This window comes from Pinus tabuliformis, chromosome 4_1 (genome assembly GCF_031772625.1).
Source record: "Pinus tabuliformis cultivar Carrire ecotype Pingquan chromosome 4_1, CPIR1, whole genome shotgun sequence".
In the NCBI taxonomy this organism is placed as follows: Eukaryota; Viridiplantae; Streptophyta; class Pinopsida; order Pinales; family Pinaceae; genus Pinus; species Pinus tabuliformis.
This window is the reverse complement of record NC_142303.1, coordinates 862,262,105-862,281,648: the sequence shown is the minus strand read 5'-3', so window position 1 is coordinate 862,281,648 and position 19,544 is coordinate 862,262,105. Positions and strand designations below refer to the sequence as shown.

At 41.2% G+C, this 19,544-nt stretch overlaps 1 protein-coding gene across 1 annotated transcript; it reads right to left on the bottom strand.

Moving 5' to 3' along the window:
• Window positions 1-10,324: 10,324 nt before the first annotated feature.
• LOC149178928 (uncharacterized) lies at window positions 10,325-13,753 on the bottom strand. The gene is made up of 2 exons (XM_089422289.1): window positions 12,728-13,753; window positions 10,325-12,628 (listed from the first exon to the last, which is right to left on the bottom strand). Exons 1-2 carry the CDS (start codon window positions 13,751-13,753, stop codon window positions 10,325-10,327), a joined length of 3,330 nt encoding a protein of 1,109 aa, XP_089278415.1.
• Window positions 13,754-19,544: the final 5,791 nt, after the last annotated feature.

The window sequence follows — 19,544 nt, the reverse complement described above, 5'->3', positions numbered from 1 at the left end:
TCGAGCTATTTTTCTTTATTTTTACTTGTATATAGTGTTTGACATTTCCCTTATTTAATTGAAGTCAAGTTTTGATGTATCCCTATGTCTTTTTTTAATAATTTGTATTTCATTTTATTTCCTTCATAAATATGGATCAACTTTATTTATTGAGCTTTTAAAATATTATATGGCCCTTTATAAGATGTTTCATTTTGATTGTCGAATATGAAACTTACTTTTCTTTTGAGTCCATCTATGATTACTTTCCATTTAGTGAAATTTAACCAAATAATATCATGTTTATATTTTTTGTTCTATAAGTTTTAAGGGTTAGGAAATAAGTATGTGATAAGAAAGTGGAGTGTATTATATAAATGACACTTATGCTATGGTTTCTCAATCCCTAAATTTTTTCTTAACATTGATCAAGATCCAACTAAACCCACCCTATGAATGATAAGGAGAAACCATTTCTTATTGGACCTACTTCTTCTTTTGTATTCATTGAAAATTACTTATCAAAATACTTCTATAGTTAGCCCCTTGACCTCTATAGAGCCCCCTAAATATTTTCTTTAGAGTCATCTACTAGTTCTATAAAATCATGTCTTTGATACAACAATTATGTTGTGTCCTCTCCTCTGCCCTCCAAGCTCCTATTTCCTTGCACTGTTTCTCCTAGGTGATCCTACTGTTACCAAGTGTAACACTGATCACTCACACTGATCTCACACCCTCTAAAACTACGCAAACCTCAACAAACCTTATTCCTTCTACATGGATGAGTTTCCTTTATAGGAAAATTCCTCCAACTGATAGTGCAATGTCCCTGTCTTTAATCTCAACTGGGTCTTTGTCTGAACTGACATGCATGAGTTATTTATGAGAGAATCCTCAGTTATCTGGAGTACACTAGTTACATGCATGCATGCATTAACTGACTGAACTCACAATTAGTTCCTCAAACTGTTTGGAACTAATTTAACTGGACTTAACTTAGTTAACTAAGCTAACTAATTACAACTCAAATACAACTCATCCTTATCTCCTTAATTAAGGGATAATCTCATTAATTTAGGGGATAACTATTGCATGACTTCACAAACACTTCTAGCTTGAATTTCTCCAACTAATTAACTCAAGATGAATTAATTAATTATTTTGCAAGTAGCTGGTGAGACTAAATTCGAATTTTAATTCACAATTCTAATTCAAGGACAAATCAAAATTGGAATATTCTGAATGCTATTTTTAGCATTTCTATTTTTAGCATTTCTTGTTGTTATTTTCAACAGTCCCTCTCAACAATAAAGGAATTCAACTCGATCCCGATCTTGAAACTTTAGAATGTTCTGCATGCAACACTTCTCTCTAGTGTTGTTGCTCCAGCAACTTGTTAGGCCCCTATACTACTAGTGTAACCCCTTATTTTTATTAGTACAACCCACTTATTATATTGATGTACCCATGTAGTGCCCATATTGTTACTATTGTGCCACATAGAAGCCCACTATCGTTATTATTATGCCCTTACATTATTATTGTTAGGTCGGCTCTGATTATGTTATGACCCCTTAGACTCCTATATATAGAAAGGAGGTCTTTTCATTTGTATCATCCAAGAATTGTTCATTTATGTAATGTAAAGGAGGTTTCCCCCTCAAGGAGTCTGAATTCTAAGGTGTTGATCTATCTTTTCTATCTTTTCTTGAGCTGGTTTCATAATATTTGGTATCAGAGCTTTGGATTCTAGGGTTTTGCTGCTCCAAATAGGTCATCGTGGAATTTTCACTATAACTTTTTTTCTGTGACGTTTCAGAAGCTAAACAAAAAACCCATTTGTGAAGAAATCGCGCTGAATCTCGAGTCCGAATTTTAGAGCTGTTCGCACTATATTTGCGAAGATATGATCTGAGTAAGTTGGTCTTTTTGTAGACTCCTAGATTACATTCCAAACAGGTGACCTAGGGAGAATCATCATAACTTTCTCTTTGAGCATTGGATTGAAATTTCGTAAGAAAGTACAAAAAGAGAACGGACTGTAGTTTTTTCTGTATATTTTTTAGAGCCAAAGGTCGAAACAGTGACACGTGGCACTTCATACAAGTTCTCTCTTCTGGAAAGGTCTATAATCAGGTCATCTTGGGAGATTGTGCATAACTCTTTCTTGGAGAATCCAATTTGGATCAGACTGGTGGCATTGGAAAGAGGATGCAGAGAGCTACTACATCTCACAATTTCAGAACTTAAAGATCCGAAAGTACAAAGTTACAATCATTTCAAGATCGAGCTCCTAAAATCAAGAAAAAGCAAGATGAGGAAGTTTGATGGCAAGGATCTGGTAAATTGAATACTTCAGATGGAGCAATATTTTGATCTACATGTGTACCACTGTTATAAAAGGTATTTATTGCATCTTCATATTTAGAACCGGATCAATTTTTATGGTATGAAGGGCTTTGTTCTCGTAAACAACTTGTTACATGGTCAATTTTCACGGAGGAAATGATAGCACATTATGAGGATACAAAGAGCAACACCTTCTTTAGAGCAACACCACAACAATTGGAAGGAGTAAAAGGGCTTTGTGACATAGTGGAAAGCAAAATTATGGAAAACAGGAAGTATACCCCTCACAACTATAAAGATGGAAGTGTTGTTTCTCCCAGCCTTCCACAACCTACAAGGGTTACACCACAACAATTGGAAGAAAAAAGAGAAAAAGGGCTTTGTTACAATTGTGATAGAAAATGCACTAAAGGTCATAAGTGTGCTGTCAAAAATTATTTTCAATAGAATATGAAGAGGACGAAGAAAAGGATCAAGAAACATCAAAAAAAGAGGATATACGCCAGGACCCCACCCCAGAGAAAGAAGAAATGAATCATACCATATCTTGTAAAGCAATGGCAAGAATTACCACTCCTCAAACTCTCAAGATAGAAGGACATATCAAGAATAAAAAGGTGCAAGAAGTGAAAGATCACATTGAGAAAGAAGAAATGAATCCAACCATATCTTGTAATTCATTGGTCGAAATTACCACTCCTCAAACTATCAAGATAGAAGGACATATCAAGAAGAAAAATGTTCAAGAAGTGAAAGATCACATCGAGCATCAAGAAATGAATCCAACCATATCTTGTAAAGGATTGAAAGAAATTACCACTCCTCAAACTCTAGAGATAGAAGGACATATCAAGAAGAAAAAGGAAGAAAGATCACATCGAGCATCAACAACAAGTTCTCCAACTTTTAAGGGATAATGCCAGTTCGGTGCAAAATCAAATGAAACAACAGGTAGATGAACATCGTAGTGAAAAATGTTTTGATGTAGGTTGGGTATTTTTACTGCTACATCTCAAGATTTATGAGAAGGAAATGTTGGCAATAATACATGCACTTAAAAAATGGCGACCTTACTGAATGGGAAGACTCTTCAAGGATGAGGATGTGGAAGCATTGTTTTGTGTTATTTCTATTATCCAACCAGATTGGATAAACAAAGCAAGGGATGAATGGAAGAAGGACGAAGAAGTATGGCCACTTATTCAAAAGTTGCAAAAGATCCCTATTCAAACAATATTGCCAGAAATTGAAGAGGAAGGAAAAATCAAATTGGAACCTGGAGCAGTCACAGAAACAAGAACCCGATAGCTACAAAATCGATCAATTTTAGAGTATCTCATCAAGTGGAAGAACTTACCCGCTGAAGATTCCACATGGGAGGACAAGAATTTTATACAGGAGCATCAAGAACTACTCAAGCGTTGAGGACAACGCTTTTCGAAGGAGAGGGGCATGTTAGGCCCCTATACTACTAGTGTAACCCCTTATTGTTATTAGTACAACCCACTTATTATATTGGTGTACCCATGTAGTGCCCATGTTGTTACTATTGTGCCACATAGAAGCCCACTATTGTTATTATTGTGCCCTTACATTATTATTGTTAGGTCGGCTCTGATTATGTTATGACCCCTTAGACTCCTATATATAGAAAGGAGGTCTTTTAATTTGTATCATCCAAGAATTGTTCATTTATGTAATGTAAAGGAGGTTGCCCCTTCGAAGGGGCTGAATTCTAAGGCGTTGATCTATCTTTTCTATATTTTCTTGAGCTGGTTTCATAACACAACTCCAAAAACAAAACAAAAAAAGAAGAAACATCCAACCTAAATCAGAATGATGCCTTTGTCATCAATGTCTCTGACTACTATTGCCTCTGTCTACTGAAAACTTTGCACTTCTGGTGACTCAACCTTTCTGCACTGTTGTCAATCCTTCTCTGTGCTCTTCAGTATTTGACTACTCTAGCCTCTGTCACTTTGATCTCTGACGGCATCAATCCCACTGATTCCTCCCACTACTCCGTACTTTGGGCTCCTGTAGCAAGGTACGATCCATGAGATAAAACCTCTCAATGAACCCTACCCAATTTTAGCCTTCTTAGGACTATCACTTCACATCATCCCACCTCACACTTGGAGGTATGGATGCATGTGATCACTCTGCTGACTTGGCTGAAAATTTCCCCCTACTGGAGGTCTCTACATGAGTGGATGCCTCCACTCGGTCTCCTCTCAGCATCTCCAATTGTGGCTCCTCCACAATTGTCTGAGACTTCTTCTGGGGCTGCATGTTGAGAGGTAATTTACTCTCCCTCTCAACCACCAAGTCTCTAACATTTTCCTTTCTCCTCAAGGCTTTGCATGCATCTTGAACCTCAAGAGCATATAGGTTTTGTACCTGTGAACCGATCTGTTTCACCTATCCCGTGGTGATGTGTCTAAGGAAAACCTTTCCCTTACTGAAGACAACATCGTAGCCTTTGTCCTCCAACATCATGATCGATACCAAGTTCTTCTTCAGTCCAGGCACATACTTCACATCTGTCAAGGTTATGAGAGATCCATGCTCCCTTTGAAAAGCAACTGTGCCCACTCCTGAAACATTGTACCTTTCATCGTCACCAATCTCTATGCGCATCTTGAGGTTTTTCTCCTCCAAGGTATTGAATAAACTTTTATCGCCAATCATGTGGAATGAGGCTCCATTATCAAGATACCAACCACAACCCATCATTGATGACACCATGCATGCGATGAGAGTAAAATCCATTTTGAAGTGAGAGGCTAATGCCACACCTTCTGATCCATCTGAGGATCCCTTCTTGGACTTCTTCGATGGGCAATTAGTCGCATAATGACCCATATCATGACAATTAAAGCATCTCACTTTAGACTTGCCAACCTTCTTCCCTCCATGAGAAGAATTTGATTCGCAATGGGACGCTTTCCCCTTCCCTTTCCTTGCCTTACTTGCTAAGGCCAGATTTTGTTCATCATCATCCTTGGATGAAGAACCATCTTGTGTGCTCCCCCTGATCTCCTCCTGCATGAGATCCGACCACAGTAGTTCCCAATCTGGCAATTTCTCTCTTCCATTCACAGAGTCTTGGTAGCTATTCCAGCTCTTTGGAAGACCGAGGAGAGAAAGACTCACCATATCATCATCAGCTGTAGTTATTCCTACACTACCAAGCTTATCTCTATAGGTGGTGAGCTTTTTCAGATATGTGGAAATAGTATCGTCCTTCTCCATCTTGATTTTCCGAAGTTGATCCTTGAGCACCAGTTTCCTCTAGTCACTACTGTTCTGATAGAGGTCCTTCAATGTCTTCCACATTGAAAATGGAGCCTCCTTCCCACGGAGACTCGAGAGAATATGGTCCCAAACTCCTTTAAGTATGATCCGTCTCACCCTCGCCACACACTTCTTCCATTCAGCCAATTCTTCTACATTAGCTGCAACTGGCTTGGAGATTTCTTGATCAATGAAATCCTTCAAACCATTGTCTTCTAATACCGCTTCCATATGATCTTTCCATGCTATGTAATTTGAGCTACCATCTAGAGCATACTTGAGTCTCAAACCATTATACACCATTGGTGAACTCTAAGGTGTGATAAGAATTTGATTTTGCACCTGCAACTAAGAACTTCAAACTTTGAATTTCCCTTCTCAGTATACTATTCACAGCTTTGATCACCTTTGCTCTGATACCATGTAGAAATTAAGACTGTAGATTAACCTGATTATGCAATATAACTAAAGAAAAATACTTAATCTACTTCTACAATCAACTTGCAGAAGCTTAATCAATTTGAGAAAGATCAAGCAGAACACATATAACAGAGAAGAATAATCAATACACATGAAACACAAAAGAATACTTTGGGGAAAGCCTCAACTAAAAACCCCGCTATCTGTATTATCATACAAGTGGAAATATCTCAGGATTACACACATCTTTAGCTATCATAGCTATCCAGTTCTTAGTATAATCCCTCACTGGATGCTCGCAGGCAAACAAAGCTTCTCACAAGCCTTCTCCTCTACCCTCCAAGCTCCTATTTCCTTGTGATGTTTCTCCTAGGCGATCCTACTGTTACCAAGTGTAACACTGATCTCACACCCTTTAAAACTGCGCAATCCTAAAGGAACCTTATTCCTTCTACATGGATGAGTTTCCTTTATAGGAAAATTCCTCTAACTGATAGTACAATGTCCCTGTCTTTAATCTCAACTAGGTCTTTGTCTGAACTGACATGCATGAGTTATTTATGAGAGAATCCTTAGTTATCTAGAGTACACTAGTTGCATGCATGCATGCATTAACTGACTGAACTCACAATTAGTTCCTCAAACTGTTTGGAACTAATTCAACTGGACTTAACTCAATTAACTGAGCTAACTAATTACAACTCAAATACAACTCGTCCTTATCTCCTTAATTAAGGGATAATCTGCTTAATTTAAGGGATAACTGTTGCATGACTTCACAAAGACTTCTAGCTTGAATTTCTCCAACTAATTAACTCAAGATGAGTTAACTAATTATTTTCCAAGCAGCTGGTGAGACTAAATTCAAATTTTAATTCACAATTCTAATTCAAGGACAAATCAAAATTGGAATATTCTGAATGCTATTTTTAGCATTTCTTGTTGCTATTCTCAACAATACAATTTAATAATTTAATGCCACTATTATCCTTATAATACATGTGGTGCAATATGATGAAAATATATGTTCTCCCATTATGGATGTGTGCTCATGTGATAAAATCTTAGGGAGAAGGCTTAATGCAGAGACCCCTCGATTTTTCCATTACTTTGGCATAGGTTGTCACGATTTTAGTAAAGGAAGTTGTAAGCACGAAGATCCCTACAAATATGACTAGAGATTATTTCAATACCATATTCTTCTCCTATGTTACTTCACACATTCCTACAAATATGGGTGTGATTGTGGGAAAGATGTTTTCTTATGATATTTGTGTAACTGTCCCTCCAATCCCCTTGGATTTTCTTGGTTTCTGGGAGGGGTTTCTTTTTCATTTTATTCCAACCTCCAAGATACATTATGAAGATGTGGTTACCAAAAAACTCACTTTTCAAACTTTTCAGAAATTCATTCTGATTCCATGATTGTGATCAACTTATCGACAACTTTCCAATGATATAAAATTTAATTCAATCTGACTTGCAAATAAAATAAAAAAAATCCCAATCAATTTTTTCTAATAAGATAGGTCTATGTTGGTCCATCGATATCCACATGGTACACACATAACCATTTCCTTGCCCATGTGGCACTGCGACCACTTACTTGTCTATCAGGTCACTTTCCCTATTGTGCAACACACTCAGGTTTGGAACTGCCTCAACCATATAGCAGGTAGCACGAAACCCCCTAATTGTGGTTTTGAATTTGCAGAAGGGAGCCCTCACAATTAACATCAACCTTCCATCAAATATGGATAGATTGGTGTTAATCCAAAAAATAGCCCTCCACTTGTTAAACATCCACCATGAGGGGGGCCCTCAATTGACCTCAATTTTTAATATCAACTACATAGTGATTTCGCTTTATTAACTTGCATGGATTAAAAAAAAACTTCATAAGTAAAACGGTGATACAAGTGTCCATGTACATTGGCCAATAAGAGTCATTTCACCCCATTTGGGGAGAATTATAACTTGCCTTAAGTGTCGGGAAAAACCATTGGGATTTTTTAGAGGTTAATGTCTTCCCTAAGCCTCATCACCTTAGCCACGTCACCTCGGCCATGTCACACCATGCCATATCAACTCAACCATGTCATCCCATGCCACATCACCTTGGCCACATCACCCCATGCTAGGTCACCTTGGACACATAACCCCATGTCATGTAACCATGGAAACATCATCTTAGGCCACATCACCTAGGCCATGTCATCTTGACATCATGTTTCCTCTCCACCCTAATCTCAATTACAAAGCCATGGTCTAAGGTCCAATACATCAGCCTACACTCCATGATGCTTGATGCCTTATGTGGATCCTGCCAACCCGCATTATCTCAGGGCTTCATCATAAGGAATTTCCCTTGCCTCCTTCCATTAAAGTTCTAAGATCTGAGGTTTGATACTTGACAACCGATGGAAATTTTCAGATACTCAAGGTTATACATACCTCCTCTTAATGCATTTGGTCATTAACTCGTCGACATCAAGCCTTCTTTGCAAAGCTTATCCCAACTAGAAAATGTCAATGTCCAAAGTTTGATAGCAAAGAAACATAATAAACCAGGATAATAACCCTAGAGGGCAATGGAAATTTCACAAATTGAGGGGTTTATGGTGAAATGTCCCCTTTCCATCGAGGGACATGGGCACCACCTTATGCTTCCAATGCCATAGTCGAATCACATAACTAATCGACACCCAATCATCTCTTCTCCAATCACACCATATATAAAATTTGTTAAGGTGTGGCTTCACTTTTTTTTTTTCTCAATCTGTCTACTTCTATTATTATACAAAAAGATTCAAAAAGTTACAGCAAGGCCGTAGCCTTGAAAATCTTGCCATGAGATTGACAATTAGCCCAGATGAACACATTCCAAAATTGGTGGACTTCCTTCTGTTGCGTCTTCTCCTCAGACTCGAAACATTGCGAAACAGGGACAAGCTGAGACAAACAACCATTGCGCTGTTGTACAACGCTAAACTAGGACTTTCAGACATACAGACCGAAACAGTCGACACAGAGACATATAGACACATACTATGACTTGACACAGGCAGAATTGCGAGTTTCAAAAACAGAGTAATGCACCTACATCTTAGGCTACCGAGAGCAGAACGTCATACAAGATCAGTCATCATCCGTAGTGTAGGGTTCCTCCACTACCCTGCATCCAAATTGCAAAGAGTCTTCCGAGTCTGAGCGAAGGACCACCGAGCCGGTTGGGACTCCCTGAGTAGGCTCACTTGGACCTGCAGGGGCAGCTTGATTCGCCAAGGAGGAGCTTCCCATGACCGGGCGTTGGGTATCAATTAGAGGCGCTATCCCTTGTTCTGGCGGAATTGTTGGATGTGCTGCTGCCTGGCTGCTGAGATTTTCACAATTTTCTATAGTAACAGAAACTAAGAAAGTGGAATTGGCAAGAGTGTAGGGGATACGATAATTGACTGTTGGATGCGTCGCATGCTTACATTCAACCACCCTACCACGCCCATGACCTCTGCCTCTTCCAGCTCTAGTAACATGATGACGGTTTTGCTCAGGTGCCAACTCGACTGCGGAAGAGGAGGAGATGGGGGCAGACCTCTGAGTGGTGGCACGTCCACGGGAGCCTCCACGTCTGCTTCCCATTCTAGGACGCTCTCTCGGCATTGCAATGTACAGAGGATTAACAAGCACACAAATACACGGAGGGGAATGACTAACCAGAACGTGAGCCCTTTGAACTTCAGTGCATTGCCTATGAAACACTCTCGAGCCTGAAACAGAGACGGAATTGGGCACTGAGAGTGAATGACCCTGAGTTACCAACAGCACCGCAGAGGAGTGCGAAGAGGCTACAGAGGAATGTGAAGAGGCCGCAGAGGAATGCCAAGAGACCGTAGAGGAATGCGAGGAGGCTGCGAGAGCACCAAGATTTTGAAGCGCCATTGCACAATTTACCAGGAGGCGGATGGAGGAGTAAAAGAACCGCATTAAAAACCTTGCGTGAGACCAGCTCACTCGTTCTGCAAGGTACCTCGTGGCGTGCATGGGCTAACACCTGCCCATGTGAAACGCCACCTTCGTACCATCATGCCATTTAAACACCCGCATCCGGGAGAGAGATATCTTTCTGCACCAAAGAAGTGCAATCCTGTTTGAGTTGTTCATCATCTGCCATTTCAAGAGATCCTGAGAAGTAGGGAAGTTGCTGAGTTGCGCCGTGGTTGGCCAATCTGTCTGCGACTTGATTTGCTATTCTTCTAACATGCTGGAAGGTTATGCTTTAGGGATTTCTTATCTTTTCCTCCAGTGATTCCAATCTACTGATCAATCTCCAGCTGGATGCTATTTTGACTGCTATAGTACCTGCTTGCATTCTGTTGGCTGCGGCTATAAGGATAGATGAGTCTCCTTCGACCTCTAGAGGGAAGAAGTGCTTCTGTTCTGCAATGCAGATCCCTTTCCAAAGTCCTTCCAACTCAGCTGCATTGTTAGTGTCTTTGCCAATCGATCCATAATAGATATGCAATATTGCTCCCGTATGGCTTTTGAAAATTCCTCCAAATCCCGTCGACCCAGGATTACCTTTGGCTGCCCCATCAAAATTCAGCTTGTAAGAGTTAATTGCAGGAGGGGAGCAGGATAGCGGAGAGGCGGTGCTTGTTGGAGGACGGGCCTTAACATGGGCTAAAAAGGAGAGGTCCAGATTCCAGGCTTTCAGAATGATACATTCCTGTGGAGATTCTGGCAGATATGTATCATACCAGGTTCTGATGGCTAGAGTTTCTTGAAGATTTTGTTTTAGGAGGAGCCACAAAGCTTCTATTGGCCGGCAAGTGTTGTTGAAGATTCTGTAGTTTCTTTCCTTCCAGAGAATCCAATAAAGAAAGCCTGGTATTAGACTCCAAAGAGAGTTAAGAAGCTGGCTTTTAAAAGGGTTCTTAGTCCATTTCCTTATGGTTTCTGTAACATCCTCCATCCGAGCTTCCGATCTCCTGTTGCATTTTTCAATTCTCTCCCAAAGTTGCGTAGCTAGCAGACATGTTTCTGTTAAGTGTCTGATGGTTTCAGAGTGGAGATTGCAATTTGGGCATCTTGATGGGCCAATGAATCCACGCTTTTGCAGGTTGTCCCAAGTGAGTATGTGCCTTTTACTTAAAAGCCATAAAAAAGTGGAGACTTTAGGCCATACTCCTGGTTGCCAGACCTTTTCCCATATTTGGTCCTTGTCTGTCTGGATAGCTGAGTAGCGCAATTGGTATGCTTCTTTGGTGGTGAATGTTCCTTTGGGCATATGTCCCCATCTTAGTTTGTCCTGCTGGTTGGAGTATCGAATTCTTCTGTAATTGAGTTCTTGATCTATGTCAGTGTGCGTTTCTCCTTGCCAATCAGTCTGCCAGAGGCTAGCGGGTTTCCAGATTTGGAAGTCATGGTGCGTGGGCTGTTGCCAGAATTGATGAACAAATGTGAGGTTCGCCTGCTGCATGTGAGTTTGCCATAGTGGCTTTTGGAATAAAGTTGCCAGTTTCGGGAGTTGTTGCCATGAATCCTCCCAGAACCTTGCAGTTGTGCCTGAGTGAATTTCCCAAAAACTATGCTCTTGAATGAAAGCGCTGTGGAGCTTTGCGGCATTCCATATTAGAGACCCTTGGGTTGTTGTGCTGATTCTGATAAGATCATTCCATTGACTGCCCGGGGCATATTTTGCTTGCCAGAGTCTTGCCCATGGTGAATGTGGCTTGGAGATCCAATTCCACCATATTCGAGCTCCCATTGTATTGTTACTTTGGAGAGGATCCCTTAAGCCTAGGCCACCTTCAGATTTGATTTTGCAAACTTCTTTCCAGTTGACAAGAGCCCATTTTCTGTTCAGGCCAGAGGAGCCCCATAGGAAGTTGCGCTGAAGGTTGCGGATTGCTTTAAGGACCCATTTTGGTGCTGCCATGATGGAAAAAAGATACAAAGGCATTGCCTGGAGAACCGATTTGATCAAGACAAGTCTGCCAGCCATGTTTAGAGAGCGAAAAGTCCAAGACGAAAGCCTTGATTCTAATTTGTCTAGGAGAGTCCTCCAAGAAGCATGCTTGATGGCAGAATCAGCTAGAGGAGCCCCCAGGTACTTTGATGGAAGCTTGGCAATAGTGAACCCCAGAATTCGAGCAATATTCCTTTGAGTAGAAGGGGGAGTGTTGAAAAAGAAGAGCTGAGATTTAGAAGCATTGATAGAGGTGCCAGAGGCGTCAGAGAAGAGGGAGAGCAGGGATTTGAAAACAGAGGCCTCTTGAGAGGATGGATGACCAAATAACATTGTGTCGTCTACAAACTGTTGATGGGAAAGAGGATTAAGACCATGGAGGGAAATTCCTTTTAAAGCCTGGGTGGAGACAGCGGATTTGAGCAGTCTACTGAGCCCTTCTGCCATTAGGACAAAGAGGAATGGGGAAAGGGGATCCCCCTGCCTGATACCACGGGAGGGGCGGAAGGGCGAAGATGGGGAACCATTCAGCAAGACAGAGATGCTAGGAGAGGAAATAAGATTCATGATCCATCTGGTCCATGTTGAATTGAAGCCAAAAGCTAATAACATCTTGTGAATGTAATTCCAACTGAGTTTATCAAAGGCTTTAGAGAGATCCAGCTTTAGAATCATACCTGGTTTTTTGAGAAGCTTTAGAGAGTGAATAACCTCATTCGATAGAATTATACCGTCCATGATCTGCCGCCCTTCTACATAACCCGTCTGCTCTGGAGAAATGAGAAGAGGAAGGAGAGGTTTGAGCCTGTTCGCTATTACTTTTGAGATGAGCTTATAGATGACATTGCATAGCGCTATTGGTCGGTATTTATCAGGCTTATTTGGTTCTTCACCTTTAGGTACCAACACTAAGAAGGTTGCATTGAGGGAAGGAAGAATCCAGTGCATAATTCTTGATTCCTCCACTAGTTCCCATACCTCTGTCTTGATGAGCTCCCAAAACTCATGAAAGAAATTGGCCGTGAAACCGTCAGGCCCAGGTGCCTTGCCGTCTTTAAGTTGGGCCATTGCTTCTTCAACCTCCCTGAGTGAAGTGGACTGGAGCAGTTTGTTGTTGTGGTCCTCCGTTATGATTCTTGGAATGTGCTGTGTGATAGCTCTAATTGCCTGATCTATGTTACCTGTGGGCTCCCTGAGAATATCCTGAAAGTAATCTTTGAACTCCTTCTCCATATCTTCGTGTGCTTCTAATCTTGCCCCTTGTTGATTGTTTATGAATGTGATGTTGTTGTACATTCGCCTTTGGATGGAAGTTTTATGGAAGAATTTAGTATTCTTCTCCCCCTCCTTGAGCCACCTAATTCTGGATTTTTGACGCCAGAGAATTTCCTCTTGTTGCCTGCGGGCTTCAATTTGATTCCAGAGGATCTGCTCCTGATGTGTCTGCTCATCTGTCCTACCTTCCAGGATGAGAGTTTGTTGAAGCACATTCATTTGCTGTTCTAGCCTCTTGCGATTCTCCTGGATGTTGCCAAATTGTGTACGATTCCAGACTTTGAGGACTTGTTTTAAGTTTTTCAATTTTTGTTGGAATTGAAACATTTTGGCACCCTCTGGCGGGATGAAAGATTGCCATGCTTCACTTACCACTATCTTGAAGTTAGGATTTGTGAGCCAGAAGGCTTCAAATCGGAAAGGTCTATTGTTGCGAGTGCCCAGCCGAGACCATTGTAACATTATTGGCCAATGATCGGATCCTCCTTGGGGTATGATAGAAGCATGGAAGTCCCCTCCCAGATGTATTGCATTATCCAAAATGAGGAACCTATCGAGCCTAGAGGCTATATGATGTATGCCCCTGCGCTTATTGGTCCAACTAAAGACTCAATTGGAGGTTGGAATATCCATGAGTTGATTGTTATGAATGAATTCTCTGAGGCCATTGCTGTCACCTTCTAACCTGATTCTACCTCCTTTTTTCTCCTCCATTGATTTTATGATGTTGAAGTCGCTGCCACTGATCCAGAGGGGGAACTGCCTGTTTTCATTGAGAGTAGTAAGAGTTTCCAAAAGATCTAGTTTTTGCTGAAGAGTCTGCGGAAAATACACATTTGAGAGATGCCCATGGATGTTAGTGCCAATGAGATGGAAGGACGCTTGGATGAGGTGATGGGTGGCATGAAAGTCATATAGAGTAAGAATCTGCGGATTCCACAAAATGGCTAATCCGCCTGAAGCCCCAGAGGCATCGACTGAAACTGAGCCGCTACCTGCCCAGATCTTGTTGCGAATTCTTTCTATAGCAGTGTTGTTGCTTTTTGTTTCTTGAAGAAAAACTATTGACGGTTTTTCTTGTTGAATCAGGTTTTTTATCATACGGTGTTTTGATGGGCTATTGAGTCCTCTCACATTCCAGGAGATGAGCTTCATGGACAATGGGGTTTGGGTTTATAGAACTTTGTTAACTTAGGGAATCGCCCTGATTCCATAAGTATTTCTCCTACTATGATAGTCCTTTGAAGGTCTGTCTTGTGCCCCCTTTTCTTAGTTTCTTTGGGAATTGTTTTTTTGTCCCAAGGGCTTCCTGCTTGTATACCAAGACTTTTGTTGTGCTGCGCTTTGGTTAAGACTCCTTCAAGCCTGTCGATTTGCCAAGGGGGTATTTGTTATAGACATTTTTGTGCCTTACAGCATTGAGCATGAAATGTCCATAATCCAAGGGATACAAAGTCCCTAAATGAGTTGTTCCTACCCCTAAAGGAACAAGGTCAACCAATGACAGCTTCTCCCAGAAGTTCTCCACCAAAAACAACTCAGAAACAATCAATTCAGGATCAATTCAGAGGTTACACTGGCTAGGTGCACTGCAATGCAGGTGGAAGCACTACCAGGGTGCGCTGAGCGGGAAGTGACAAATGGCAAGCTCATTCAACGAGGTGGAAAGACCCTGGAAGCTTCCAGAATCTTCCTCAATGACACTTGCCTCAATGGATTCGACTAGTGATGAGTAAGAGGTTCTCAACCTCCAAGTGGAAGCAAGAACTGACAGAGAGAAGCCACAAGTCAAAACATAAGCTGACTCATCCTCTCTGCTTACATCTATATATGGATCTCTCACCCAGAGGTTCAGGAGGCTGGAATTTTGTACTTTGCAGAGAATTGCTGTTGGTTTGAGATTGAGATTAGTACATTGGGTCATTTATGCTTTGCTGGAGGAGAGGAATGGATTCTTTTGTTGGGAGGTAGATGCTGGATCGGGACTCACTTGGTTGTATCTCCTCTTGGACTTTATTATCATATCAATAAACTATTTGAGTTTCTCCTACATGCTGTGTATCAATGATGTTTTGTTATATTTGCATGTTTAGCTTAATCTGATCCTGAGCTTTTTATGACTGTATATCCGTATCTCCCTGTAGTTTCTCTCTCTTGTGATTTTGTAGGGATTCGATGAAGCTGGGCCAGTGAGAGAGCTGGGAGCTGGGAACTACTGAAGAGAGGAGTGATTGGATCGACAAACTAGAGAAAGACACAGGTTAGTTAGATCCTTTCTCCTCATTTACATTTCATAAAGAAGAACACTCAAATAAGTTTCTTTGTTTGTTGCTAAGGCACTATCACCTCTTAGAGTGGGATAGGGACATTCCGAATCAGATACTTTTCCCAACAACAAATTGGCGAATCCGCTGGGGAAAAGTATACTTTTCCCCAGTGGAGTCGCCAATTTGTTGTTGGGAAAAGTATCCGATTCAGAATGTCCCTATCCCACTCTAAGAGGTGATAGTGCCTTAGCAACAAACAAAGAAACTTATTTGAGTGTTCTTCTTTATGAAATGTAAATGAGGAGAAAGGATCTAACTAACTTGTGTCTTTCGCTAGTTTGTCGATCCAATCACTCCTCTCTTCAGTAGTTCCCAGCTCCTAGCTCTCTCACCGGCCCAGCTTCACTGAATCCCTTCAAAATCACAAGAGAGAGAAACTACACGAAGATACGGATATACATTCATAAAAAGCTCAGGATCAGATTAAGCTAAACACGCAAATATAACAAAACATCATTGATACACAGCATGTAGGAGAAACTCAAATAGTTTATTGATATGATAATAAAGTCCAAGAGGAGATACAACCAAGTGAGTCCTGATCCAGCATCTACCTCCCAGCAAAAGAATCCCTTCCTCTCCTCCAACAAAGCATAAATCACCCAATGTACTAATCTCAATCTCAAACCAACAGCAATTCTCTGCAAAGTACAAAATTCCAGCCTCATGAACCTCTGGGTGAGAGATCCATATATAGATGTAAGCAGAGAGGATGAGTCAGCTTATGTTTTGACTTGTGGCTTCTCTCTGTCAGTTCTTGCTTCCACTTGGAGGTTGAGAACCTCTTACTCATCACTAGTTGAATTCATTGAGGCAAGTGTCATTGAGGAAGATTCTGGAAGCTTCCAGGGTCTTTCCACCTCGTTGAATGAGCTTGCCATTTGTCACTTCCCGCTCAGCGCACCTTGGTAGTGCTTCCACCTACGTTGCAGTGCACCTAGCCAGTGTAACCTCTGCATTTCAATGCAGACAGCTAGTGGAGCCTCTGAATTGATCCTGAATTGACTGTTTCTGAGTTGTTTTTGGTGGAGAACATCTGGGAGAAGCTGTCATTGGTTGACCTTGTTCCTTTAGGGGTAGGAACAACTCATTTAGGGACTTTGGATCCCTTGGATTATGGACATTTCATGCTCAATGCTGTAAGGCACAAAAATGTCTATAACAGTTGCCCCCTAAAGTATGAGGCCGTTTATCGGGTGAAATGCTTTATTAGGAGGATCCGAAGTTCTTCCAATGCTGGGAGGAGACCTGTAATAAGATACAATACAATACATTACTTTTCATATTGTTTTCATGATCTAGCTGAGGCGGGCATTCCCATGCTCAGCTTTATAAATTCATTTTTCTGTACATAGAACAGACGATCGTCTGATGGTAGACTGATGATTTTGATGAAATCATCATCCTTTTGGTAGGATGATTATCTGTGCTGTAATGCTGTACATGTCAATGTCTTTATTTTTCTGAATATATATCGCAGCCCGAATGGATGAAACTAGATCCGGGGTCTTCAATCTCGTCCGATCTTTACTCTAAGTACAAGTCGATCCATGTGAGAAATGTTCTGAAGTCGAACATGGAAAGACATCGCTTGATTACCAGTCAATGATGTAAACTGTTAACAAGCGCGAGAGGAATCACCGATAATGATAATGACCCTCAAGGTACTGCAGTACAATTCATGTGGTGTGAATAAAGGACTTGGCATCGAACACCACGCAAAATCTTTCGGTCGAAGGTCATTGATGTATACCTGTCGCCGGAAGTGAGAAACTTGCCATTGAGGCATGCAAGCTTCAAAGTACTGAAGGGGGTGTTCCTAGATCAACTTCTTGGATAATGAGCTGATGTTGACAAGAAGCGATCCGTCAAAGGAGGGCCTTAATGTATCCCACATCAGTGACACGGAACGGAGCAAATGATTTTGATGGAGGTGAAAACGATCTGATGATATATGGTTCAGGGTGGCGGTCATGAAAGAATGAAGGATAATGTATGGTAGTGGATGGGACATGGTTGACTTCTCTGGATGACTTCTCTTGAACATATTGGCGACACTTGTGTGATGGATCGGTAGCATTTACCCCAAAGGTGGATGGTATGGCAAGACCATGGCGATGTGACCGGTGAATGAAACAACCCAACCCGACTCAGGCACAGAGTGGAAGTGTCATGTTCAAGAGCGACTTGCTACCAATAAAAGTTCTTTGAGTTTCTTCCCAATTTTCCCCAGTCATTGCTGACCAGTACCTCTTTATTTTTGTCAAGCTTGAGGAGGATAACATATGCTTGTTCTATAATTTGCCCTTCGGGAAAACCCATCGCTATGTTTTAACGAGCCTAGCGATAGTGAAACTCGTTCTCGTCTAAAGACAAGTTTGTCGCTATTAATGTTTTTAACGAGTCTAACGACAAAGATAACTCGGCCCTTTTCATTTTTAGAGAGTCTGAAAAGGTACGTAAAGTTAACTCCGAAATTCCTTTTTCGTCATCTAATCCCTTAACTCCGAAAAAGTATAAAATAATACAGAAGGGATGAATTTTCGATAGTTTTAACGAGTCGAACAAATCAAGCGCTCGATCTTTTTGTGCAATAATCCCTCAGGTCCAAAAAGATTAAAATCTAGAGGAGGGATAGCACTTCCGGTTGCTTTAACGAGTTGGAAGGCCAAAACTTGGCAATATTTTCATATTTTACGAGTCAGATGAAAAGAGCTTAAAGAAGACTCGTCTTTTGAGGAACGAGTGATAAAACAGGTAGCAGTTGATTCCAGGTAAGGGTTGGAATTTTCCAATCACGGCAGTGTCACAAGGATGGCTAGTGAAATCACTCTTCGCAGCTGTTCCTCAAAATGGGTAAACAATCAATATGGAGGTGAATGATCGGCCAATGGAAAAGTGGAGGTGATGGTGCAAACACGACCAAGGCTTTAACGGCTGATAATGTTACATTCATGGTGGTTATTTACCGGAGGGTAGTTCATTTTTTAACGAGCTTAAACGCGGAAAAACACTGCTCGGTCTTATGTTTATTTTTTAACGAGCATGAACTATGTGCTAAAACTGCTCGATTAATCCAGTCATATGATAAGAATGTCTCATGTAAGATTCCATTTTTTATGGAGCTTGCGCCTTACAAAGCTTTGCTCCGGAATCCTTTCTTTATGCAAGTTAGGAAATGGCTAACCCCAAAACAGATAAATAACTGCTCTTTGCTTGCACTCCAAAAGGTTTGCATGCCCCCAGGTATAAAGTACGATTTCAAGGTTACCCCTCAATTTGCAGATAAAACATTTGTTCTACCAGGAAAGGCCTACCTCTTTCAAGTTACCAAAGATTGTCTCATCTGCGCAGCAAACAAAACACTTCCTCGGCAATGTCTACTGAGATAGACAAAGGTGAGTGACAACGAGCGCCAAACACATAACTTTGACAAAAGAATCTTATTCTAGAATAACCCCTCTTCCAAGACGGACGGGGTTCAGACTAGTCATATTCTCCCGCGGAAACCTACCCTATACCCAAAGTTTTCCTTCCGAGGCAGACCAGGACACATGCCCCCTGGGTTCCAGTCATATCCCTCCGAATTACTCACGCTCATCGAGAGGACGGACCATAGGTTGAGAAATTTATTGCATGAAGAGATCATTTAGGGACGGTATGTGACTATTTGCGATGCGTGATCCGGGAAATGAAAGCTGGTCTACGAGCTTGACCACTCTTCCTTCGTGCGGAAAACACATTACTCTAAAGAGTGAGGAGACGATGGCTCCCATGCAATATATATAGTCTCATCCAAGGAGTAGGTTATAATCCAAGGGTCCTTGAACGACCATCACGTTCATTTGAACAGTCTTCCCTTTCAATGTGATAGGCACATTGGGGAGGATCCCTAAAGGTCGACTGGTTCCTTTATCGAAGCCTGT

Coding starts and splice junctions, on each gene's coding strand:
- LOC149178928 (XM_089422289.1), bottom strand. CDS start 13,753: ATGTTACAATGGTCTCGGCTGGGCACTCGCAACAATAGACCTTTCCGA. Junction 12,629..12,727: donor GTATAATTCTATCGAATGAG/GTTATTCACTCT, acceptor TACATTCACAAG/ATGTTATTAGCTTTTGGCTT.